The 26,404-nt window shown below is 40.1% G+C and overlaps 1 protein-coding gene across 2 annotated transcripts in view; it reads left to right on the forward strand.

Annotated features, from left to right (window-relative positions):
* fbxw7 (F-box and WD repeat domain containing 7) overlaps positions 1-26,404 on the forward strand; it is a 98,671-nt gene that overhangs the window by 9,239 nt on the left and 63,028 nt on the right. Inside the window, exons 2-5 of one of the 2 annotated variants that reach the window (XM_020101236.2) lie at positions 1,881-2,024; positions 7,774-7,851; positions 20,851-21,099; positions 21,243-21,785. In XM_020101236.2, coding sequence (XP_019956795.1) covers positions 20,920-21,099; positions 21,243-21,785 — 723 coding nt within the window. In that variant the 5' untranslated portion in view covers positions 1,881-2,024; positions 7,774-7,851; positions 20,851-20,919. The remainder of the gene's footprint in view (positions 1-1,880; positions 2,025-7,773; positions 7,852-20,850; positions 21,100-21,242; positions 21,786-26,404) is intronic. The other variant, XM_069530025.1, reaches the window with a different exon arrangement.

Below are 26,404 nucleotides of genomic sequence, written 5' to 3' on the forward strand. Positions count from 1 at the left end.
TGGTTTGCAGCTTTTTTCTGTGGAACTGTATCACAGCACAGAAACGTTCTTGCGTTCGCTAATACCGAAGATATGTGGATCACAGTTCTCTGGCCCACATTCTCATCCCTCTATATAAATTATTTACAGTTTATCAAAATTATAGTAGGTAGTGTGTGTGCCTAGTGATACTGCTGGAGCTCTGGTCACTGTAACTGTCAAATATGCAACTTGTGGGAAGTGATCAAGTTGGCAACTTAAAAGTGGATATAATTTGTAACAGCCAGTGGCCGGAGGCAATGTTTTCATCTGTCCGTCTTATTCTCGTGAACACAAACAACTTGAGGGAATTCCTTTTGAATTATGTGCAAACCCTAACTCAATTAAACTGATTTGGTGGGTTGAAGGTCAAAGGTCAGAACAACCTCACAAAACAACAATGCCTGCAGAATCTTGTCAAATTTGGCACCAATATTCACTTGGACTCTTGGATTAACTAGGATGTGGGTGGTCAAAGGTCAATCTCACTGTGGCTTAACAGAACATGTTTTTGTTGGAAAACCATTTGACCAAAGTGAAAGTTGACACTCGTGTTGAAGCCACAGAGTCGTCACCTGAATCTGCTGCTTCCCCTTGGCTTTACTGAAATTTGTAACCGGTGTGAGGTCATTGTTTACCTCTTCTGCCTTCAACCTCCCTCTTTTGGTTCTTTTATTGAGGTCATGTTTTCAGTGAGACAACTCACTGCACAAAAACAGCTTGATATCCCAAAAGTTATTGGGCTGACATTTACCGGGAACAATAACTTCAAATGGACGACAATGTTACTCCCTAACTGTTGTACGTGAGCAACCGTTTGCTAACAAGTTCACTACCACAAAGGTGATGATATGTGATGATGTATTTTTCCACTGCCTCCAAGTGGCCGAAAATAATTGCAGGTTATAGCAGAGGTGTGAATATACAGCTGTTATTATCATTCTCCTTTAATCTGCCACTTATTTTCTTGGCTATATCAATAATATGAAGTTACTGAAAATCCAGGGGTCACATTTTTTTGTTCAACTAACAGTCCATAACCTAAAGCTATTCAGTTTATTCCTAAACAAACACATGTGTGTGGAAAGTAACATAGAAATGAATTAATTCATTATCATGGTTTTAATATTTGATACACTAATAGTTTCACTAATTCAGTTCTTGTTTGAGATTTGATATGAATGCTTCCAAAATAAATTGAGGCTTGGTTTGAATCTTCTTCTTGCTTTACAACTTTAATACTAATATCTACATAACTTTATTATTTTCTCTGACCTGGTCTTTATTTAGAGCGCTGATGATCATTTGGAAATGAATAGTGTAAGTATGATTGAAGGTGTGTATAGGAATGCGTTGCATTCTCATTGTAGGATATCCTCCATCAGACTTGACCTGGTCGGCTTTCCACCGGGGGACGTAGGCAGCAGGCAGCTGGCAGCTCAGTTAAAGTGCCGTTAAGTCTATTAGAAAGGATAATCCTTGAGGGAGAGTTGAAGTGAACAGAGGGAGCAGGCAAAACAATCTGTCAGTTCACTTTCTTCACTTTTGCCATCCGAATGTGCGTCTCGCACAACCGCTCCCCATGCAGCGGATCGTTCTCCAACACATGGTCGCCATATGCTCTCTTCATTACTCCCTAAAAGGAAAATCGTCCTCTGTAAACAAGATGTAAAAACATTGACGTGTGTGCTATGACCCCAAAGTTTTACCTCTCCTCCTAACAAAATTGCTGTCGATGGTCTCTGAGGTTTAAATGGAAGTCAACAGGCATGTTTTGCTTATTTCTCTGTTGCTGATGTCTCTGTCTTTTGTACCTCGCCATTGTTTTCTAACTTTTGTTGCTTTCTCTTCATTTTCTCTAGACTCCCACCTTTCACTGCCACTGGTTCAGTCGGTGGCTCGACGACACTTCAAAGGGGAAGGTCTGCGGCACTGCAGATAACAAACTGCACCCCCAAGCATCGGAAAGCTTTTCCAGAGCCCCCACGCGGTCCCGTGGGTGACAGGTTTGGCTCCTTCTGTCTTATACGAAACTGTTTGCTGATGTTGGTAGTTTTCTTTTATATTTCTTTCTTCTTCGGGAAATCTCTGGCTCCAATTTCCATTGTACTGTTGAGCCCCAGGCTTAAATGTGCACTTAAATTGCTTCATAGACTTGTAGGATTTAAATGCAGTTGTCGAACAGTAAAGATGAACAGAATGAGCCACTTGTTGGTATTTAGTTGACTGTAGTATTGTGGTCTATCGCATTGAAGCTGCTGCAAAAAGATTATGTGAACATTGAATAAACAGTGCGACATGTTGATCAATGGGATGCTTCATCATTTCAACATTGTTTTGAGCATTTTCTATAATTATATTTATTAAAAATATAAACATTTGGGTCACAGATTTTGCCCTTATCTTATTGCAACTGACTGATCTGATATGAATCAGAAATTCGTTTCTTCTCTTAACCTGAAGCACAATATCTTCAACTTGAAGTGCCCGAAGCACTCCTGCTAAAACATCTGGAAAAAGTCACTTCACTGCAAGAATGGCTTCCTGTCTGTTCAGGGCCTTATTCTGCTCTCTAAGAATTTACAATAAATTTACAATAAACTACCTCCCGCTGCTTTATTATTAAAATACATTTGAAATGAATTAATTCTGCCTCAGTTTGATGTGAAATATACCAAATGTCAGATTCAGATATCTGGTTTTCACTCATGTTCTTTCATTCACTGTTTTGGAGAATTAATGTAACATCATATTTGCAGACTGAATGTTGATGAGATGCAAATTAGGCCTGAGGCAAAAATATCAAATCAAATATGCAATGCTTGACATAGAAAAACACCCATTGAGGTTTTTATATATTGCTATTGCTGTGTGTTTTGGAGAGTTTGAGTTCAGTCAGTCAGTCATTTTATTTTGGGCGAGTTAACACAAAAAATCACCTACATGTTGCAAAATCAGAAGTCCGATGATTATTTGCATTAATTGTTTTGGGATTGTATTAGATTTATGGAAACTTGCAACCCTTCTTCTGTGTCTTGTGATGCGTAAACTCTGGATTCAAACTCTGGGTGATGGAAAACATGAGGAAAATATAATTATTTGTAGAGCCGCAGAATAAGGTGATGCACGTCACAATTCATTCACTGTCTGGTTCCATTGAGCTTTGTTGCATCTTGCTTTTATTGATGCGCCAACTTTTCCTCTTCAGACAAGTTTCGGTTTTTTTATCAATAAAATAGTTTGATGTAAACATACCTATTTAGATCACGATGCATCTATCCTTATCACATTATTTTTTATAGTTATTTATAATGAAATTAAAAGTTTTGAACACCATCACTAAATTTCGCAAATCTTGTGAAACAGTAATGGCGGGAAATTAGCTTGATGATGGACACAATATCTGCCAAAGCATGAACTGAATTTTCTTTGTTGTAATGACATTAATCAGCTCTGTATCAACAATGTCCCCTAAACATGCTCTCTCATTAATTCTGCCTCCTCTCATTAGTTTCTGTTTTGTTTTGTAACGTCTGCTCTGCATGACGGTGATGTGAGCTAGTTTGCTTCAGGGAAATAATTATTTTTCAACTACTGGGACTCGCAGCTGTAGATTGTGTCACAATTGATGTGATGTTCAGGTCTCAGTTGCTTGCTGCAGAAAGATCCAGGACTTGGAGGAAGAAGCTGTTGAGTAGGTGGGGTCACAGAGGAAATGAGGCTACATTCCAGCAGTGATTTATGAAGTGTCTTTCACACTCTCTGTACCGGTTGCTAGTTCGCAGCTGCTCCCGACAGTTTGCTGACTGTAGTGGAGCTTTAACCATCTCAGCCTGCATATTAAAAGGAAGTCATTAGCTGCTATATGAGCAAATTTGATACCGTGTGGTCAGCTAAGTGAATTGCTTTTCACCAGCACATCATCCCTGCATAGTTTGCCTCTGAAGCGGACACATTCTTCCCCGTGCTTGGCATCCATATTTTTGTGCCTGTGGTTTTCATTCATCAAAGAAACGTCCTGAACGATGCTGTCATTTAAACCACAGAGCTTGAAACTAAAGCTTGATGCTGACAAACTACAGAATGAGTCACGTCTTAGCAGTAGGTCCAACGTGACGAGACTAGGCCTGTTTTATTATTAATCTGTGAGACTCTCCAGCTCTGCTGTGTGAGAACATGTCGATCAGACAAGGCTCAAAGTTCACACCTGCTAACAGGAATAAAGAAACATTCTTGTGACACCCCTGGGGTTGTCTGACTATGTTGGAATAACGGTATGCAACCCACAGTATACATGTTTGGTGCATAAAACTTCCTGTGGAAAGTATTGCATCTATTATGTGACCCATGTGGATTACCCACAGCGTCCTGTTTAACCTGGAGCAGTGATCGCTGATTATGTTTCAGGGTGCACCCTCCAACATATATCAGAATAAAGTCCAGGGTAAAATATCTACAGACTCTTATTTCATTCACATGATGCTGGCAATGTCTCAAACTGCACTTTTCCACATTAATCATGTTCCAGTCAAATGTTGCATGATTCTTCTAAAATGTACTATTCTTAAGAGGACCCTAACGTCTCATAAGAGTGCTTTTATGCTTCTGTTAAGTAATTTAAGGGTATTTTGGTGTAGCTCCAAGTTATTTTTGTTATGCAACCTTTAGTTTTTGTGATACAATAACAGAAGTATAGGCTTCTGTTATTGTATCACAATATTGATATAGGTTAAATGCTGACTTTTGATTACATTTGAATCATGCCATAAGATAATTGATTTAAGTTAAAGCATACCCTTTCTGCTTTCTACTTTAACAAATCCACATATTGTGAATTTCCCTGGTGTTGGATCAATAAAGTTCAGTCTTATCTCATCTGGTACAAGTAAAAAACACTCTACATTCCTACATTTTTTTGTCTTTCCTTTTCAAAGAGGACAATTTATAGCTGAGGACAATGATTTTGTTCCCTTAAGATGTTCTACACTCTCATACTTTGACCAGAGTTACTCAAACTGAACGGAGGCCAGGAAAGACGGCGGTTGCATTCCTCCACGTGGACCCGTTTTATTTAGCACATCCAGATACAGCTGACCCAGTCTGAAGTTGGAGGCATCAGTCACAACCTTTCCTAGAAAGCTGTGGGTCAGTCCTAATGGTAAATACGTTTTAAGACGGCTTATTTTGTTTCTGAACAGAAGAGTTGAGTCGGAGAGAGGGCAAAAGAGAAGCACCAGATGTCTGTGTCCGTGTTAAGAACAGGATTGTGGAAAGAAAACTCAGTAGGGTTGTCTCCTATATCACAGGCAATTATATAGGTATCTCTATTCTTTCATTTCCCCTGTTTAATTTGGAAGCAGATATCTGTCATATCATCTGTCTTTTGGTAGTGTGCCTTCATCAGATGATGACTAAATACATAGTGAAGGAGAGAGGGGTATGATTTATGTCCAAAGTTCCCTACCAGAATCAAATCAGGGATACTCTGGCTTTATGGCATGATCCTTTCAAATCTGCCTGTAGACTATGCTACCCTGTTCTCCCCTGTGGTTTTATACACCTGCAAGTTTGTCATGGGATTCACTGAACTCTGAACTAAAGGGGTTGTATGTGCGAATGCAAATGTCCGAGTCAGACTGAGTCAGTCTTACGACACTTCCGCAACTTCCTCTGACAGCCAACCAGTGAAATATCTGGAAAATATCTGAGTGAGCCCATATGAGAATACGGCAGGAAGATATCCGAAAAATTTACAGCGAGTGTGTTGTGAACAGGTCTGACCCAGACCAGCTCCTGCTGAACTTCATATGTGAAAGGCAAACTCCAGAAAATATATGGACCCAATTATCTGGACATTTTCCAGAGCTCATTTCTTAAAACGGCTTGTACGAATTGTTGGTGCAACGATGAGGTTCATGCTTTCTGCTCTTTCTCTCCTCCACCGACCTCAAATATAAAGTAAATGGAAAATGTCATGCATTTTAAAAAATCAGGTGCATAGTTAATGCCTTATTATTGCTATAGGGGGTGAAACAGCTGGTGAAAATTCTTAATTGTTCTTTTCAGCTTTTAATCTTCCTAATTAATTTTTTTCACGAGTGTTCATTTTGCTAATATGCAGTGGAGAACCAAAACTCTGAGACCACCTCATGTGAATTTACTGTGTAATATCTGAAGATATTAAATATTTATTAAATATTTCACACACAGTGTTGAATTTTGAATTGCGCTGCACTCATCTTAAAAAGCCCAGTGCCTTGCAGTTACTTGTGTCTTGAACATAATTCTTAATCCTAATTCTTTCCACTGATGGTAGCGAACCTCTTACCACATCTTGAAGCCTCCACCAGCAGCTTTTATCCAAAATCCTTACTTTGTTGAGACTTGAGTTTACATACTACATCTCTGGAAGTTTTCTATCTTTCGAACATCTTTCTGTCTCACGATTATCAAATGTCAAACAGCTGGATGGACTGTCTGGGCATCTGCTATTTCCCAGAACTCGATGTGCATATCCAGTTTTGTTTACGTCAACTCAGAAATCCTATTCTCTATACACAAGCCAATTCCTCGACATTGCTGGGGAATCCATTGGGCCGAATTATGTTTATTAGCAGCTGCTCAAAACCAACCACTCAGTTTCTCACAGGAAAACACCTTTGTGTATATATTATGACCTGTTATTAAGCCAATTATATCTTAAGGTAAAGAAACGAGTTCACCACCTTAGAGTAATTTGTACATTGTAGATATTAGTTTTGGGATTTAAATATTTCACATGAGTTTATTGTTGTAGGAATGTTTAGAAACAGATCTTATCTCGAGGTGACGGTTTTTCTGAACAGGCAAGAAGTTAGATTTCAGTTTTGTTTTGTATGCCTGAAGCTATGTTAGCTGTTAGCTTAGTCTCATATTAGTGCATGTTGTGAATCAAGGTGAAACATACAGAGCGCTGAAGTTACAGGGCTTTTTGTCGTTGTTGGTTTTGATTCTGTGTCACAGCCATTAGGACAGTTAGGACACCAGCCCCTTTTAATTATTTATGCCTGTAGGAAAAACTATGGCTCTTCCCAAATGCTTAATGTACAACTGCTTAATCTAATAAAACGTGATTTGATCTAGAATGAATGAAAACAATTATCATGTGAACTTGTTGAAAATGAGGGGAAAAATATAATGTACCGAATGTTTATAGACTATAAAGACACATGACGTCTATCAGTAGTGTACCACAGAAGCTGACAGAGGTCATTGTGTCCACACATTTTTTGGACAGTCTGTAGGGTTCACACCTCTGTCATGATCCGCTGCAACAACTCCATCCAACACTTCAACATTTCTTTACCAAAAGGTGAGAAATTCTGATTACATTTTCAAATAAGCATTATAGTGTTGATGCTGTTAGCTGTGCACTGGTTTGTCATCAGCTGCCTCCTGTTCGGTTCTCAAACGAGACAGGAAGAAGTGACACATCTACGGCAGTGACTCACTGCTGCATGCCGATGCAGGTGTCGTACGTTGTGCCAGGTCGTTGAATAGCTCTGTTGTATAGTTTCTTTGGCAAACCTTTTGAAGAACTGGCATGTTCGGTCTTGGTTTTAAAGGATAGACTGTGAAAATCTCAGTGTTCTTATCTCACTCCTCTGGCCCTCCAGCTTTCTCCTCACGTGTTCCAGATGGCCTCACGGCTTGTTAACTCCTGGATGACCCCTGAGATCACTGCACTGACAGCTCCTTCTCGCTCTTTGTCCACAGAGAAAATCAACCCATAGAGTAGGACCTGGAGTGGAGAAGACCAATTGTGGCTTGAACAAAAGGCAGACAGAGAGAACTGTAAGTAAACACCGCAGCTGTATGAACTGTGTACGTGTGTGACTTGTACTCCGCAGAATGCTTATTGCATATGTTTGCATACAGACCAGTGAGGGCTGTGGTCGTTTTAAATGGTGGAGAATACGTCTGCATTGTTACTAGACAACAAAGGCGTTGTCTAAATTTCCTGTTGGCGTATCTTGGTGAATTTTTGTTTGCATGTTGGGATCAAAACATTCAACAGTTGGCTGCAGATGTACAACAGCCATGTATGAGGCTCGTTTCTCAGTTCTCCTTTTGCTGCAATCGTATATCGTTCAAAACACAGGTTATATAGTATCACTTCTGCTTGTGAACAGCATTGTATTGGGTGAAGGTGAAAGGTGCTGCATTCATTGACAGACAAAATAAAAACGTAGGTTCATGTCAGGGTACTGTTGGTTGTTTGGTGTCGTCATCAGCTGACTGGATGTAAGCTTGAACCCAGTGGATTCCTAGCAATGCATTTCCCATGTGACTGTTATCCAGTGAATTTAGTCCTGCTCAACCACGTCATCAGCCACCAGAAATACCTTCATTTTTTATTTCCTATAGGAAATTGCGGTTTTAATAGCACTGAATACTTAATCGATTTGTAAAGTCTTGGTTTTCATGTCTTAGCAGCAGGTGTGAAGACATTTTCCTACTTGATGTAAAACAGTTTATGAAAAAAAATCCACTATTTTTTATGCTAGACTGGCCGGGAGTGGAACCAGGGACCTGCCGCTCAAAGTATATGCACCCATGAGGTATATGCCATTAGACAGCAATGCAGAAATTATTTTTGCAAGTCTTATGTTGCCCTATAATTCCCCTGCAACTTATCTTAATCAATAAGTAATCTCCTCTCTATTTCCTCAAACGACTGATAAATCCTACAGTCTATTAAATAACAATACAATTGAAAAACCCAAATATAAACTGAATCGAATATTTGATCAAAATACATGAATTTTTTTAACTGCCTCAGTGTTCTTAACATAAACTAATGTCAAAATCCATTTTTCTTGTCTGTGTGGTCCTCAACATTATGCTCTTCTTTTAAATACTGGTGTTTTATTTTCCTAAAAATAGTTGAAATGCACTGGGTCAAAAGTATAACAGCTGTAAAAACTTTATCGAAACAGAAACCTTGCGTGACGTGTTCCACATCAGAGAACTTGATCTGCTTCAGCTTCCTGTTTAAGATGTGTAAACCAGGTGTCCTATAACAACATTGTGGAAAAAAAGGCCTCAGAGATCAAGGACAAGAAAATGATCGCACTGGTCGATATGCGGAAGGCCCCACCCTGTGTTTCATTGTCATCATCTGGGGCAGGATGCAGACCTTTCACACTTCCGCACGAGACACAGTGGAAGTTGTTCACGTTGTTGTGAGCAAACAGGAGATGAATTTATTCAGAGGTATACAAGGTGCGTGTCGGTCATTTGCTGAAATGGGGAAGCGAGAAGTGGCGTGAATAACTGCAGCATAAGTTCACTGACATATAGCTTCATGTTTGTAGTGTAGTGTGTTATTTGTAGGCACAGTAACCCACATTTTCACACAGTCGTGCTGCATGTATTGTCCAGAAACAGGGTGATGCATGTGTGTTTATTATAAATGACCACCTAATGTGTTTGTGGTGTATTCAGCACTCAGCCCTGTGAGGGGGGATTCTTCCTCAAAGCTTATGAGTGTGGCGCAAGCTCTTTAATTATTAATTCCAGGCACGAGCCATTGAATTAAAGGTAAAGTGATAGCACGTAGCAGAGCCTTCACTTAGCTCACTGCTGCATTTTTAAAGTGTGGCCGGGCACTCGAATGTCAAAATGTTAAAACAGTCTCGCACCTAAAACTGTTTCCCTGGTCCCTGCAACTGGATAAAGTAAATTTGATATGGAGTCTGAATAATTCAGATGAAGGTTGTAGATTCGAATTTTCATTCAAGTGTGACTTCCTTATTTGTATCCCAGTGTCATCTCCTTTTGCCCAGGACTTGAATACTCAATAGTGCGTCCTCTGGCAAAACTGTTCAGTGTATAAAAACATGAAAACCCCCCGTAAATGAGTTATTTGTGTTAGTTGTGTCTTCATCACGCTGCTTCTCAGTGAATTTCAAACAACACAAGCTGCAGCTAAAGAGCCACTAGACATGTGGTCATTACCTCAGTAATAATGATTGTATGACTGCTCTGTATAATCAGCCATAATCGAGCAAGACATGACCTTTGTCTATGAATGATGACATTGTCTGTTCACTGTCCTGTTGCAAACATGAGACTGAACAGATAAATATAACAGAATTCCTGTGTTTAATCTAGAAAACAAAGCACTTTGGTATAAATGCCATCATAGAATCTGCCTGCTTGGTACCGTTTTTGAAAGAGATTTAGCTCTTTCGGTTCAATATATAAAGGAACAGAAGAATAGGGTCTAATGAAAAAGAACTGGTGTGCTGCTGGATTCATGTAGGAAGAAGTGCACCGTTATCGTTTTCCTGAAAAGGTCCTATGAAATTTGAATTTGAAACTGCTTCCTAAGCAGGTCCGTGAAAGGGACTGAGATTTAACTATCCTCTGTGTCACTCCCTAATCGGTCCCACACCTCTCACCCACTCATTCTTTGTAAATAATTCAGAACAGCCTTTTGCCTGCTCTGGAGATGAGCATACACACAGCTGAAGGGGAAAGGGAAAGAAATTGCTGCTGATGCGCACATGAGAAATCCAGTGAGTTTGAATAACTTTATAGACATTCTATCATTTCAGATTTATTTAGCTCGGGATCAACATCAAGGTTGTCCAATGATCTCAAGTCCAAAATAATAAATTACTGAAGTGAATGTCTCTTGTGAATGTGGTGTCTGTTTCTTCTTTAAACAAATCATCAAATTGTTTACACTAAAGAAGAACAGTTGTTCTTTATGTGAGATTGTTGTGTTAGCAGTTAAAAATGAAGCATGGCTGACTGACAACTAAACTAGAAAATCCAACTTTGTGCCTTAGGGCGACAGAATGTTAGAACTCTGTGTTGAGAGATAGATTCTGATCATTATCAAATCATGTCACGTGTGTTGTTAACACATGGTTGGGTAACGCGTTGTCACATCCCTAATGCACCCAATGAGACTCTGATAATATAAGCAGGAAATAAGCTACTCCTGCTAAAGTCACAAAACATCTTCAGCTCACAAGATTTTCATCACTATTACTACATGATGATGCATTTGATGGATGTGAACTGATGTGAAATATTCCACCAGGAGACTTTTTTCTCTGAGATAGATGTTGGTTACATTCCTGTATGAGGTTTCTGCCTTTCCCCACTAGAGTGCAGCCTAGTCAGAGGGGAAGCCGTCTGTCTGCAAGATCACTTCTACAGTGTGGTCAGGTTGAGGATTTTCATTGTCTATATGATACATTAATTTATATCAATGTGTAATTCTCAATGTCTATACTCTTTTGGTACTAGAATTAAGAAAGTAGCGCTACATTTTCTTGTTTAAACAACCATCTACATGTTTTGTAGTACATTTGTCTTTTGTAAGTTATAGTGTATTTAAAAAAACAAAAGTAGAAATGTCTTAAATGGATTTAGAGCAGGGTGTTAAAGAAGGATTAGTATTTACATCTTTCTAGCATTCTCCGCTTCCAATTCCAAAGTTTGTGCTGTTTGGCCTGTTTAGTTCCTCATTAAATGGGATTCTGTGTGTCATATTACCTTCCTCTTCTCATTTTATACCAGAGTGGCCGCCACAGTGTCTGTAGTCTGTTAACAGTCTTTTACTCAGTATGTAAACACAGATCTCTAATATGTCAACTTTATGATGAAAAGCACACCATGTAGATGTTTAAATTAGAATGTATACTGGTGATTAGATGATAAGTTTGAAATGCAGCATGAAGGTATCAGCATGTGGTGTAGTGATACCACCTTTAGGTTCACCATGGGGGAGATGAAACAGTGACACAGCTGTTTTTTCAGCCACACTGTTCTTGTCTGTGATGAGCACAATTATCATCATCCAGGGGATAGGCGGACATGGTTTGTGGTTCTAGTTGCATTTACCTTTAGGGCTGCTGTTCTACTTTGTATTGAGACATATTAAAAGGTTTACCTACTTCACTCCCTGTAAACTAATCAATAATTCCATCAAATGCTTGATTCAATGACTTGCGGAACCAGCACAGATTATTATAGAGCACATTATTGATCAGTAAAGCCTTTTTCTTCATAACACATCCTTAATAATTATTAGTTGTTTGTGCACAGTGGAGAATTGTTATTAACTCATACATCAAAAATAGAAATATAATCATGTCTTGTTCCATTCCAACTGCTGCACTGGTGTGTGATGCAGCTGCTGTGTGTAAAACTTGTTGTTCTTCTGAAACCGTCTGTTTATGGATCAATACTGAAGCAGTAAGCTGACACAGTGAAAAGCAATATTCATAAATAATGAACAGAGCACCCTTTCACCCTGCCCTGTCTTTTTTTTATGTCCTGGCCAAGAAAAATATATTTTTTTGTATGAGTGATTTTAGATAAAGCAGAACTGTCCCGTTCATCTTCAATGTATGGTGCTGTGTACATTCATTGAAGTTTGGAGCTTTTTTTAGTATTAAAGCTACTATCTGTACCTGTCCTGGGTTGGCTACATTCTTCTTTATAGATTGTTTTTGGAGACTGTAGATAGGGGTCTCTGTGTTCGACACGTTCAATTTCTCTCCTGATGTGCTGTTTGTTCCAGGGAGATAGCAGCCTGGTATTTCAGGAAATCTCTGTAGCAATGAATCACAGTGGGGTGTCACATTTAGTAGCACTCCTATCAACAGCACAAAGACGCACCGGTGAGTGAGCACAGGGAAGAGCTTTAAGTGCTTCATCATTATCCTTCCCACCTCCTCTTATGTTGAACGCATTTGGCAGGTGGTCACAGCTGCACACCAAAGCATGATGGGCCTCACCCAGATAATCTGATGGAACAATAATGGTTCTTGGCAGTTTTGTAATATCCACCTAAAAGGAGACTAATGGCAGATGATTTTAGAGAGCGAATCGCTTTGCATCATTAAATGATCAACTGTACAGGGTGGGCAGCACAGATCCAAAGTTAACTATTCTCTGTGGATACAAACTTTATTGGCCTTTTAAAGGTGTATTCAAACATAAGACCAGATTTCTAGGTGATAAAAAATGAATATCATCCCAGTGTGAGTATATTATCGGAGGTTAATAGACCTAAGTTTGCTCGGAGCATTGAAAACACGAGGCATATCTGCTCAAAATAAAATAAAAATGACGGCTGAATACCACAAATTGTTGTCTATTATTGAAGTGAGACAGTAACCTCTATAGAATGACGGGAGAAGTCATATGTTTAGTTATGGCGGTTCAGTTTTGGTATTTTTCATCTTTTCCACAAGCTTGACTGATTCACTTGTTGCATGTGTGAGATGGAGGCTGATGATGTTTGAAGTCAATGTGATGAATGAAGCTGTTTCTCATCACAATGTCAGTTCGTGCACGTAAACATGTCTCACATCAAAATATAAAGAGGAGAATGATGAGAGAGAAAACTGTTGCTTCATCTATACTATCCCTGTAAGATTTAGATTGATCTATTGTTGACTCCTGACTATCCTGCATAATAACCAGGGTCACATAAACAATAATAAACCCCAACTCACCATTATTGATTTATCGGATAAGCTCATTATTCCCCCAAACCCACGTGTTTGAGACGTCATCGAATGCAGTGAATTTTTTAAGGAATTTGTTACTTGAGGGTTGGCAGGAAAAATTCTGGAAAATGCCTGGAGCAACTTGTGTTCTCACATAATGTCCCTCCTGATGATTTCAGGAAAATGCCTGGAGTCCAGTTTGTCTGAAAGCAGCTTGAGTTCACTACAACTAGTCATTCTAGTTGGTTAGTGTGACTACTGCTGTATTTTGCAGCATCTGCATAGCCTTTGGCATTTTCACTTTTTCCGTTCATATGATTTCTTAACAATCACTTGATGCTACTTTGTGTCTGCGCTATTAATAGCAAGCTGCTGTCGTTCCTTTAACAAAACGCCCATTCTCAGCTTTTGTCAGCCTATCTTTTCTACGTGGCTATCTCTCCCTGCTTAGGCCTTCTGGCTTCATCAGCTCTGGTAACTATTAGCTTCTGCTCAACACGATGTTCACGGTGTCCCCACGAGTCACTAGGCTCATACGGTTAAAAAGCTGTGCAGGCAATGTCTGGTCTCACTGAAGCGGGGACAGATGTTGACACACATTAAGAAGGATGCACTGGATTGCCAATTTTTAAACTAAACAATCGCAGACATGCAAGCTCTGTGTTTTTATCCAACAAAAAAGCTTAATTACTGCAAATTACATTGTTTATTTTCTACTTTGCCTTTTAGGTTTTCAATGAGCAAAACAGTATACATTATTCTAATTGTCCATTTTATTTCACTGATTATAACTGTGAGACCATCACATCATCTTGACTGCAAAGGCAATAATCTATTTTCTCCTAAATGCTTTCTCTGAAGCCTTCCCCGGCTGAATCCTGCTTATCAGTCCTTCTGGTGCATGCATAGATTTCTTAATATTCTATTTATTGCTTCCTCAATAATGGTAAATCTACAGGGCTTGAATTTCACATGAGTGAAGCACTTTTATCGGCAAGTTGGAGAAGCTCAGTCTGAGTGGTTTACCGCTGGAGCAGCGAGTCGCGGAAGCAGCAGCGTTGGTGATGGAGGAGGAGGAAGAGGAGGGCGTACAGTGGTGACAGTTGCTTTGACTGGGGATAGCATCCTCATTGCACAGCAGCCGAAGGCAGTGGAGGGAGTGGAGAGAAACGGATGGAAATTGAGCGAGAAGAAAGGGACGAGGGGCAGACACAGAATCTATTATTTGTAGAATCAGGAAAAGCTGCTTGGCAAAAGAGGGGACGCTACAGCAGGAGGCGCGTGTCTGTTCAGAGACAGAAGTACAGCAGAGGGAGTGGAGTAAGTGGGAAGCATTCACGAGGGAAATGCACCGACAAACTGTACTTACCAACTCAAGTGCCCCCTCTGTGGATTAAGGTGAGCGTCAGAATCTGTATTATGTTGACTGTAGATAAGACCGACCGGTTCTTGGTGAAGGAATACCTGTGGATCAGCTGCACCATGTGGAATACATCACAGAAGAGCCATTAGCTGTGAAGACAACTGAAGGAATTCGACAAGGACCAGGAAGTGGCTTCGGCTCCATAGTCTTTTTTTGCTTTACCACCAAAACACGTGTGCAACCCCAGACTGTAGGCAGGCTACTAATGAGCAAGTCGATGTGTGGTTGTGGCTGCAGCATCATCTCCTCTCTGATGAAGAGACTGGGCCGCACAGCTTGCTGCTCAGATCTCCTCTCCTGCAGCCATACTACAGAGCAGCTGCAGCGACTGGCCACAGGCTGCCCACCTCAACGAAAGGTACCGGCGCATCTGCATCCACTAACACAGCCACAATGGTGTGAAATGCAGGAAACTGCTCGGCCCAAATATAACAGCATAAAGAACTGCGTGCAGAAGTCTTGTTTATCTTTGTCCGAAAACAATCTCTCAGGTATAAGAACTGTGCTACCAGGGAGCGCAGCACAGTAATTGATTCTTTAATGGAACCAGGTGATTTAATGGGTGTCTCGCTGCCTTGACAACAGTGGACTTGCTCTCAGCTAGCAGTCATTTAAATGGATGCCTTCAGTCTGCTGGTAGTTTACAGTGATTGCTGCCCCTCCTCAGTGGAAGAAGCTTTTTCTAATGGAACAAATAAAAGCCAAACAAGATTGTGTGTGTGTGTGTGAGTGTGAGGGAAAGAGTGTGACTTTGCTGTAACACAGGCTCATGCCTCATGGCTCTACCTTCTAGGGTTCCCTCTGTTTCTTCGCTTGTTATGTACATGACTGTTTTAATAGTTGGCTTCCACTGACTGTCCCTGCTGGCAGCTCCCATTTTCACAGCAGAGGAAAATGATTCTCTTAGTTCCGGAGAAGAGAAAAGAAGGATTTTCAATGACTCAATGAATTATTGGGCTGTTGCCCAATAATTTGGCAAGTCATTGTCTTGCAGAGAAGGCATTGTCATAGGATGAGACGAGGAGTGCCTCACTGCAGAAATGAATGGTGAAATGAATGCCCCTGTCTTGAGCAGCTCCGGAATTGAGGTTTCACTTTCCTCCTTTGAGACATCACAGGGTACCAGCTTGAAACGGAGCCATCGATTAATAGCTTCAGCATCGAACTGAATACACAAAGATTTCAACAATCTTTGTGTATTCAGTTCAATGGAAATTGTATTTTTAGATCATTTATAGAAATAGACTCTTTAGGAATCCAGGAAATGGTTCCTCTTATTCCATCTCCTGCCTCAAAGAGTAAGAAAGTAAAACAACCCTCATAACTCTTGTCACATGTTGCAGTGGCTAAGAAGGTAGGTAAGAAGAAGAAAGTGTTTTTTAGCTTTGGAACACTATTATTGGTTTGCTCAGTCTTCACTCACATCCCACCGTTAATATTTGAGAATCTAAGTGGAGCTACAATACATCCGCTGCTCGATCTATATCTGTTTTTATGTGAACAGTGAACATACTCCCACTGTTCTATTAAGGTCACATTGGTGTGATTTATCGCTGCCATTTGGGGGTTTCAGCACAGTCCTCTAATGTTCTTGCCTTATTCTCAGCAAGGTTTATGTGCTATCTGTATCCAGTAGCCTTGAAACGATTGATCCTCCTTTAAGTGAGGTTTCATCTTTTCACAGCTGGAACGTCCTGTCATGCTTTAGCCCCCCCAGGATCTTAGTTTCCACAATCCATCATCAAAAGCATAATCTCCACAAACACATTTCAATCTTTAGGTATAGCTACGTGGATATTCAACTCTCGCATGACTGATTCTCGACTAAGGATTTCATCAGTAGAAAACTATGCAAATTCTCTGGCCAGAATCATTTCAGTGTATAATATTACCTCAGTTAATGGTATAATAAGAGAATCATCTCCCCCATTAACCCAAACTTTGATGACAGATGTTTTTTCTCTATCTATGAAACATTACCTCCTCAGCAGTCTTGTAACTAGTATTTAAGGCAGTGGAGCACAGGATTAATGGGATATGCTCTGGGCTCAAATGTACTTTTAGCCAGTGGCTGACAAACTCAAGATTTACTCAGACCTCCTATATTTGGATGTTTTGTCTTTTTCCTCTGCTTTCCTTTCCTCCTATCTTCTCTTTCCTCATCGGTTTTTCCCTGAGCTCCATCTCCCACCCTTTTTCTATGTTTCCTCTCGGTATATGCAGGTATACAAATAATTAGTAATGACAAGAATGAATAATCTTAAGTTATTTTTCAGTGACAGTTTGCATGTTTCTGGTGCTTTGCTCTGTAACAACAGTCCAACTACCATATAACACATTTACATAGGTGCAGTTACAATCTGTTGTGGGAAATATGCCCCTCCTGGTGTGTGAGAGAAGCTAAAGCATGTTATATGTATAGTCTGTAGGTTGCTATATAGTACTCACCGAAAGGAAAGAGATCTGGGATAAGAGCTAAGCTAACCCAGCTTGGACCTAAGAGAGCATTGAGTCATGATTTTTCACCCCCTTTCTAAGCTTTCATGCTAATGTATCATGTTTGCTGTCAATGTAATGCTGAAAAGAACACTTGTATTCATACCAGATTAACATGCAAGAACTGGATCTGCACATCACATCAACAGCATTAACACTACAATAATCAAGGATACAACACATTAACACGAAATTTAAAATCAGGAGAGTAAACAGTGCAGTTAAAATGCCTTTTCTCAACCTGATGCATCACAGCACGTGAAGAACTCTGTCCAAGTCCACCCAAGAGAAGCCTACTCCTGCTGAAGTGCCCCATGTTGAGTCTGTGCACAAGGCTAAAGTAAAGTCTGTTTGTGCCACAGCTGTGGCTTTATCTGTGAAGTGCCAACTTGGCACGCCACTCTGAAGAAATCCCATCCCCTCCCCATCAGCAGCCTCTCCAGGGACCGTCTGGATGTATGTTGCGCTGCCAGACTGCTGGGCACACGCTATCAATGCTAGTCTATATACAATACATCTTATTATTCTAAGAAAAGGGGAAAAGAAGAAAAGTAAACAACATTGCAAGTAAAGCGATTAAGGACACAATTAATGAGATGGTGTCTAACTTTGAAAGCCACAAACTGATTAGTAAAAGCAGTAAATACAGGCAAGTATGCTTTAATTAAATTCAGAGGCAAAATACTTTTAAAGGAGGTCAAACTCTGTTTGTCTTAAAGAATTGAAATAGAAAATTTTTTGCCACTGGAGGCACAGAAAAGGCCTTAAATACTGTACAATATTAAAATCAGCTCCTGTTAATAGTGATAGTTGACTTTGTCCACATGTTGCCGAAGCAGAACATCAGTATTCGTGTGGAGTCTCTGTCCACTACATGTCCGCTCCAATATTGGTTCTCTTAGCTTTGTTTTGCTTCACTGTGTTCACCAGCTTGTACCATACTGTGGGTTTATAAGTGATGATGCTAGTTCACTCCAATAACGGCTGGCCCTTAATTCTCAAATTAATACTTGTACTAATGTAAAAAAAAGCTGTGGTTGTGACTTTAAACCAAGCCGGTGTCTTTGATCGTTATCCCATAATCTGAAAGAAAACAAATGTTGTTTCTGTGTTCCTTCTCTCTATCTCCTGGGCACCTGTGTCACCTGATTGCACCAGGAGCCACAAATTCACACCTGCTCTCTGCAGCTTGCTATCGCATTTTCTGTCCACTTCACTGCTCTTGCAGGACTAAGAATAGAGGCTGATGAATGAAACTTGTGTGTGCATGTACACAGTCTTTGATAACTACGAGTGTTACTGGAGTTTTTTTGCTTTCATCTTTCCTGATATCTGCTGCACCTAACTGCTAATTCAACCACTTTAGAAGAAAACATTATGTGTGTTCTCCATGCTGCTAGTGTAAAGTGTTTAGTTTTTTGCCAGTAAAGTGGCCCTTTGAGCCAAGGAAATATCTGACTGAAAGGTGAATGATGATAACGACATGAATAGGGAAATCAAATTTTAAAACAGCTGATTTCCAGCTATTGTTGCTATTTTTGATCAAGAACACAAAAGCTCCCAAAAAATTAATCACACAAGTGAGTTTATTTCTGTCTCTTTTCATCAGTGTCAAGCATTTATTGTGCGTCCATATCTCTCTGCCTCTGTGCACTGATCGCAATTGTTTGAACTACAATAACAACAAACAAATTTCATGCTGTATTAAGGAAACTAATTACGGAACCTCAGTCATTCCGGTAAAAGGCAGGGACAACTCTAGCTATTCATAGCCTTCCTCTTCTCAGCTCACAGCAATGAACTGGCACTCCCTATGGAGGCTGTGCAATTTGAGATCAGTCTAATGCTTCCCACCACAGCACTGGGACTACACAGTAAAGAGGATGAGAAGCCTTACAAAGGGACCATTGACTTTTTTCCTCAAGGTCAAAGCAATTGGTTTTCACTGAAACAGATAAAGTACGCACGCCTCGGAAAATATTTTGTCATCCTTTATGTCGGACACTGAGGAGATTAGGCTGATTCTTAATTTATCATAGTTAAGATTAGCTGGAGACCTCATTTGGGCAATGAGAAGACCTTCTTAAAGCCACATTAGACACACACTCACTCTTAGTCTTATGTGAGTGTCTGTGTGTGCAACATCGAATAGCTTATCTGCATTTTGCTGCCTTGCAACCTTACATGCAAGCAGCAATGCACAGAAACTAAAGCTCAAGAGAGCGGATGGTAACAGATTAGTTCTGTAGCTTGTAAGGCTGAGCAGTGTGATGAAATAATTATGTCGTTGTGATAGATTTGAAAGATATTAGTCATGATTTTATTAAAAACTTTTGTTTAGTTTTCATGGTAAAAATGATGATAGTGTGGTGGACAATATAAGAGCCTGATTCACCAAAGTTTGTTCGGTATGGGTTTGGCATATTTGTGAGGTTATGGGACTCTCTTGTTGTTTTGTGGCTTTGCTCTTGTGCCTTTAAGAAGCTGTGGCGTCACTTTGGTAATGGCATCGCCTTGAGGTGATGAAATGGAGGTTGTGATGATGCCATTTTGTCTGTGGCGTTGTTATTGAATGGCCACAGAGGTGTGCGGCCAAAATGAGAAACTACTCTCTGGTTCATCCCAGTGACATCACAATTCTTTATTTATAATATCATTTGCATTTAATTTGTTGTTGTACATTTTTACATTGAAATTTCAGAGCCTGCATTCTGGAAATTGCACCTGTCCCTATTGAGTTTTTTAAAATATTTTGATTAGTTTCACAGCCCTTGTCACTGGAGCAGGATTCTTGTCTGCGTTGCTGCGTCTGTGACTGCTGCATTAGAAGGTGAAGCTGTCTCATTGTAGATAAAGCTCTGGTGTTTGTCCTTCAGTTTCACATATAATGTGAGATATCACTGAAACAAACTGTGTTTATTCAGTTGGTTTTCCATCAAAAATATTTTAATGCATTCCAGCAACACAGCAGATTTTGAAGATGAATAAAATCTTTCAATTTCAAAACTTGTAAACTCCACAAACCTTAAGGACATTTGTTGGACAATATTCTAGTAGATTTATTTATTAAGTATTTGACAGACTTCACTATATTTATGGGCCTTGTTATTCAGTTCTTGAGGCTACTCTGTCCTTTCATCCGGATGTGAGTCAGATCCAGTGCTGCTGTGTGATCGGAAGCCAAAAACAATCACTTAGACTGTCTTGTCTGTTTGCTACTGAGCAGCACAAGTGTCTCCACAGCAAATGCTGAATGTCCATTATTAAGATTTGAAGGAAAGAAAAGAATATAATGGAGTTTATTGACACTTTTATACAGAAGTTAACTGTCTTCAGAGCCTGAAGACAAAATCAAACACATTTTAATCGTTTGTGTTCTGTCTTTTTGTTTTGCAGAATGCCAAGCCCTTCTCCTCCTCAGACAGCCTAGCGAAGGTCCAGGAGGTAGCAAGCTGGCTTTTGGAAATGAACCAGGATCTGCTGTCGGGGGGCAGCAGCAGCAGGCGGAGTCGGGGGCCGGGGGGTCCGGCAGTGCGAGGTAACGCCTCCTCCACAGCCCGGGCGCCCCAGCAGGCGGCAGAGGAGGGCGATGAAGATGAGCACATGAACCGGGTAGTAGAGGGGGAAGATCAGCTGCAGCAGAGGGTAAGTTCCACTAATATCCAAGAAGTCACGTATATAATGATGATTTAGAGACATATGAAATATTAGGTTGTAAGTAAGTGATATAATTGTGGAAATGTCCTGAAAGTGTAAAAAGATTTTTCATCCGGCATTTTTCTTCACAGCCTGATGCATCACAGGTTGACGGTGGAAGAGAACAACCATGGGTGCCCAGCGAATCAGGAGCCAGCAACGGCCCTCGCGGAGAAGAGGAAGGGGAAGATGGCGAGGATGGCCCGCCAAACGAAGTAAACGGTAGGGAGAAAGGTGCCCGATGGATGTGGGAGTCGGAGCAGAGGCGGCTGCGAGGTCAACCGCTTGGTGAAGAGGACGAGGAGGAGGAGGAAGAGGAGGAGAACAACAACAGCGGTAGCCACCAGGAGGAGGAGGAGGAGAGGACAGAGGGAGGGGAGCAGCAGCAGCAGGGAGGGGAGGAAGAGGAGAGGGAAGAGGGCGAGGAGGAAGAGGAGGAGGATGAGGACGAGGAAGAGATGGACCAAGACAGTGATGACTTTGAACATTCAGCAGAGAGCGGGAGAGAAGAGGAGGAGGAGGAGGAAGGAGAAGGGGAGGAAGGGCTGAGGTCGCCCTCTCTCAGGAACAATGTGTCTGCCCCCAATAACAACCTGGACTCTGGTTGTACACACCAAAGCTCTTCCAACAAGAAGGTAAGAAGCAGTTTGAACTTTTTCATTTGGATTTCATGAGTGTACCCCACCTGTGCATTATCCAGCATAACAGGGATAATGTTTCTGTTGTAAAAAACATGTCTCCTCCTTTATTTGGTTGGAATTCTGAGAGGAGGGTCATCACAAAACATGGACATGGAATACCAAACCCAATTTCATGCCTAGATGCCACTAAACATGTGTGCAAATTGTCAATATGGATGAACTGACCCTCTGCAGCAAGTGCAGCAGTCACAGGCAGTATATGATAATTATCAACTCACCCCATGTAAAAACTTCCCCTCACTCTACTGCACTGGGACTTAATGGTTTATATTTAAAACAATAGCTCCCCCTTTTGACATAACTGTGTCACTGCACTGCCTAATCAAGCAGTTTCCACAACAAGCCCTGACTATGTCTTCAAATACAAGTCTTCAACAAACACTTGCCACATTTCCATACTGTCATGGGTCACAAAAATATGGTTTTGAAGTTCTGAAAACTTCAGAACTATGTGAACAAAGTATATTTCTGTACAAGTAACACTTTGGTTGTGTATCTAAGTCTATAAACGTAAGCAGAAAAAGTGAGACCGCCAGGTAACAAAGGTCTATCTGTTCATTAGCTTTTTTATTATTGTATGAAAATGCTTATTCCATTAATTGTTTTGTAGGAAGTTTGACATGACAACTTCATCAGGTGAAGGTTTCGAATTCTCAACTGCTGAGGTATATTGACAAAATCTTCAAAATGGTGACAGTTTGCTTCCAAAGTATTTCATTGTCTATTTTATCTTAAATGTGGTCGTCACCGGCAGACATTATATGCATCAGCTAGTGTTAAACATTCCTTTAACTTATTCATTTATAGCTTCTAACTCTATCATATTTTAGCAAAATATACTGCTACATATAGCAGCTAAAGTGTTTGTGTGAGTGAGAGATGCTTGAGTGATCGGAGTCATGTCGGAATGGGAACGCCTTCACCTGAGGGCATCTGTACATAAAAATCGACTATTAGTCCACAGTCACAATTACATGAATCACATTATTAAATTCATTCTACTGTCTTGTACCTGTGGCGATGGAATGTTTTTTAATTTAGATGGTTTCGAGAATGTTCTTTGAACTTTGGAAATAACTTTTTAAATGTTAAAACAGATACTTTCCAATGTAACTCTAATGTGGACCATGGAGGACATAAGCAGTTATAGATAGTAATGACTAAAGCTGTCATAGAATTGTTGTTGGTAGTAAACTGCCCCCTTTACACCCTCTGCCAACTGAGGGAATTCTTATTATGTCCCTCGTAACTATCACAGTTGTTTCCTGTATTATGTGACATACCTGTGATGTTATGTGTGTCGGAGCCTTTGATTCAGATATCGGCCTTGGTTATGTTGGCCTAAATATAGCAGATAGTGTGAATTTGCTCCTGCGTGTCTGTCACCATCTGACACAGCTGTCAGAAAAGGCTGTCGGGGTCTTGGTCAGTGGGTCAGCTGGCTTCCATGTTGAATGTACACCTTTTGTTCAGTATGCTTGGAATTAGGAGTGGTGCTGAAACAGTTGATTTACATTTATTATCAACGTCAAGGATGTTTGATGTTGTCAGAATTACCCAAAAACAACCAATTACGCTAAAACAACCAAACAGATTTCCAAGAAACTTCCTGGAAGGATGACAGAAAGAACCAATTATATTTTCTCATGGATACAGACAAAAGGGGAGGATCCATTTTTTTTATCCCTTTCCCTTAATAAAGTGTATTCCATAACACATGGAATACTGATATCTGTTAGTGTGGTTTCATAAGGGGACTGTTGTGCCTTAGTAGACTGGCAATTCCATTACTCAATACTTCACCTGGCATTTTATTGGCATTGGGAATTATGACAAACTTCTGCAAAATCTGAGCAGAGAAGAAAACATCTGAGACCAGAGGAGAAATCTGAGAGAAGATGTCTCTTGCGCGCAGAAGCAGTGTGAGCGCAATGAGAAGAACTGAATCGGGAGTGCAGGAAATCAAAGCACAAGCAGGGTACGTTTGAGAGAAGGCGCAGGGTTTTGAGTGAGAGCATTCCAAAATCGGAATGTGAAATCAATGTAGTAGTGGTCGATGGTAGTTCATCCCCAGATAAGTTGCACGTATAAAGATCCTGTGTATGTTCGTGGAAAGTACATTCAGTGCTGTGAATGATGATGTGACAGCTGCCGCATGCATGTGTCAAACAAGATGCAACAGTTAAGTAGAGGACCCATGTTGGTTATGTTCATGTGGTATGTTCAAGTATTATATGCATACATCATTCTGTGTGTAACAGAATAAGAAAACAAAGCAGTTTTGCAGTTTGCAAAACTGCAAAAAAGAAACTAAAATGTGTTGTTCATTTTTCTGTACATGTCTTTGCATGTTTCAGATGAGGACAGATTGAGTTCCCAGGCTTCAGGTGAGCTGTAGTCTCATGTTACCAGAATTAGATACTTAATCCCCCCTCGTCTTTTGACCCCACGCCAATGGGGCGATCATGCGGGTCATGCAGATCGTTCCACATTCATGAAACAGTATTTAAGCCACGCTTTAGCATCCTTGCAGGCATAAAGTGATTATTTTTTTGGAGTGGAGTCAAAACTTCATTCAGATTTACATTTAAAGCAGGTGCGCATCTATTCAAAGGTACTGAAAAGGGTGTGTGTCACTTGATATTTTCAGAATATATGCTGATGGGTTAACATGAGTTTTGTAGCTGTGGGCTAGAGCAGGTGTTGATATCTGTATATTGTGTCATATACATTACTCCCTTGGAAGGCCGATTAATTGACTTGGGCAGATGGCAAATATAATTAAGGTTGTTTAAAGGTACAGTGTGTGACATCGAGTGTTGAAATTTAATGTTGCAGCTGAACACCCCTCCCCTCACCCTCTCCTTCCAAACATGAAAAAGAAACTGTGGTAGCCGTGAGTTGTCATAAAAACTCAAAGGTGTTTAGTTTGTTCAGTCTGGACTGATGTAAAAAACATGGCGGCCTCCGTAGAGAGGACCCCCTCGATGTAAATAAAGTATTTAAATATAAAGGGCCTTTTCTGGGCTTAAGAAAACTACAATTCATACAATTTAGATGAAAGGAACTAGTAAAAACATCATGAGGATTTTTCTACATTATATTTCTTTCAATAGTTCCCTTTCAAATTTCTAAATCTTACACACTGGACCTTTAAAATGAAACATTACAAAGAAAACTACTTACATTCCTTCAGAGATTTGACAATTGAGAAGTGATGTCTACATTAAAATGTCTCACACTCTGATTTGCTGTCCCCGACAAAACATTGGTGAATGTATAGACCATTAAAATGGGAACTCCCAGTAGCTGTGAATGAACAGTGACTACTACTGAGACAACATGTATTGGAAATCCTCTCTTCCAGCTTTGATTTAAAAACAAAAAAGCGAGCAAGCTTAAGACTGATATCTAAGAAGTTTTATTTGTTGCACTGATATTTGGAACTTGGCAGTTAAGTTCCCAGTGTTCTCCATTTCCATAACTCTAAATGTTGCACAGTGAGGAGTGGCAAATGTTCTTTGTGACTGGACAAACTAAACACCTTTTGAGTATTCATAAAAATTTAAGGCTACCACAGGTTTTTTTTGTTTGGAGGGTGAGGGAAAGGTGAGGGGTATTCGGCTGCAACATGCAAATTCACCACTAAATTCTATACATTGAACCTTTAAAATTTAATTGTTGAATTAAACTGTCGCATCTCTTTAAAAATATGTTTGTTTAAGAATAAACATTAACACATTATGCCCATTTTAGGCTCCCTGCAGTGCACTGCTGTCTGCCCATCCTACAATTTATTTTAGCATATCACTTATAGCCAATGACCAAGACACTATTTGATCTTACAGTATTAAATGTCTCATAATGACTCATCAGGGACCTTTGGTGGCAAATGGCTCTGCAGAGCTATGATGAGGCAAAGCAGGAGGGAACGCTGAGGGCAGAGGGCAGTGACCGTGTTAAATTTACACTTGCTGAATAAAACATTGATTTATATGGATCAGAAGGAGATCAAAAATATATTAAGATCATGAGGTGGGTGTCTTGATATGGTGAATACATTTTGTTTTGCTGTAACAAACAAATTACTGTTCCTCTTTTTTCCTCAGACACCATCTGTTAAGCAGACATCTACATTTGAGCATTACTTAATCTCAAATAGAAGTATTTATTTAAATTGGTTATTATCAGCCATAGTTGCTCACATGCCCCTATTCTTTGTCTTTGCCACAAATTTTGTTGAACACATCTTTATATATGTCAACATGAGAATGTGTTTTACTTTGTGATGAAAGGCAGACACTCATTCTAGTGCTTATGGGTTAAAGGCCTTGCTTGGCATGCAAGTGTTTCCCTGACATGTGTATACTGTACATATGAACCAAACCTCTCCTAAATATGCTGCTGTATGTGCAGGCTGTACAGAAAATGAGAAATGTTCATTTGTTGCTTTTTGAGATTGGGATGTGCAATAACTCGTCAGCCAAATAGTTTTCACTGAAGCAAACTTTGACGTTTTGATTAAAACTTTTCTTCAAATACACATTTCTGCT

Source organism: Paralichthys olivaceus, chromosome 8 (genome assembly GCF_024713975.1).
Source record: "Paralichthys olivaceus isolate ysfri-2021 chromosome 8, ASM2471397v2, whole genome shotgun sequence".
Taxonomy (NCBI): Eukaryota; Metazoa; Chordata; class Actinopteri; order Pleuronectiformes; family Paralichthyidae; genus Paralichthys; species Paralichthys olivaceus.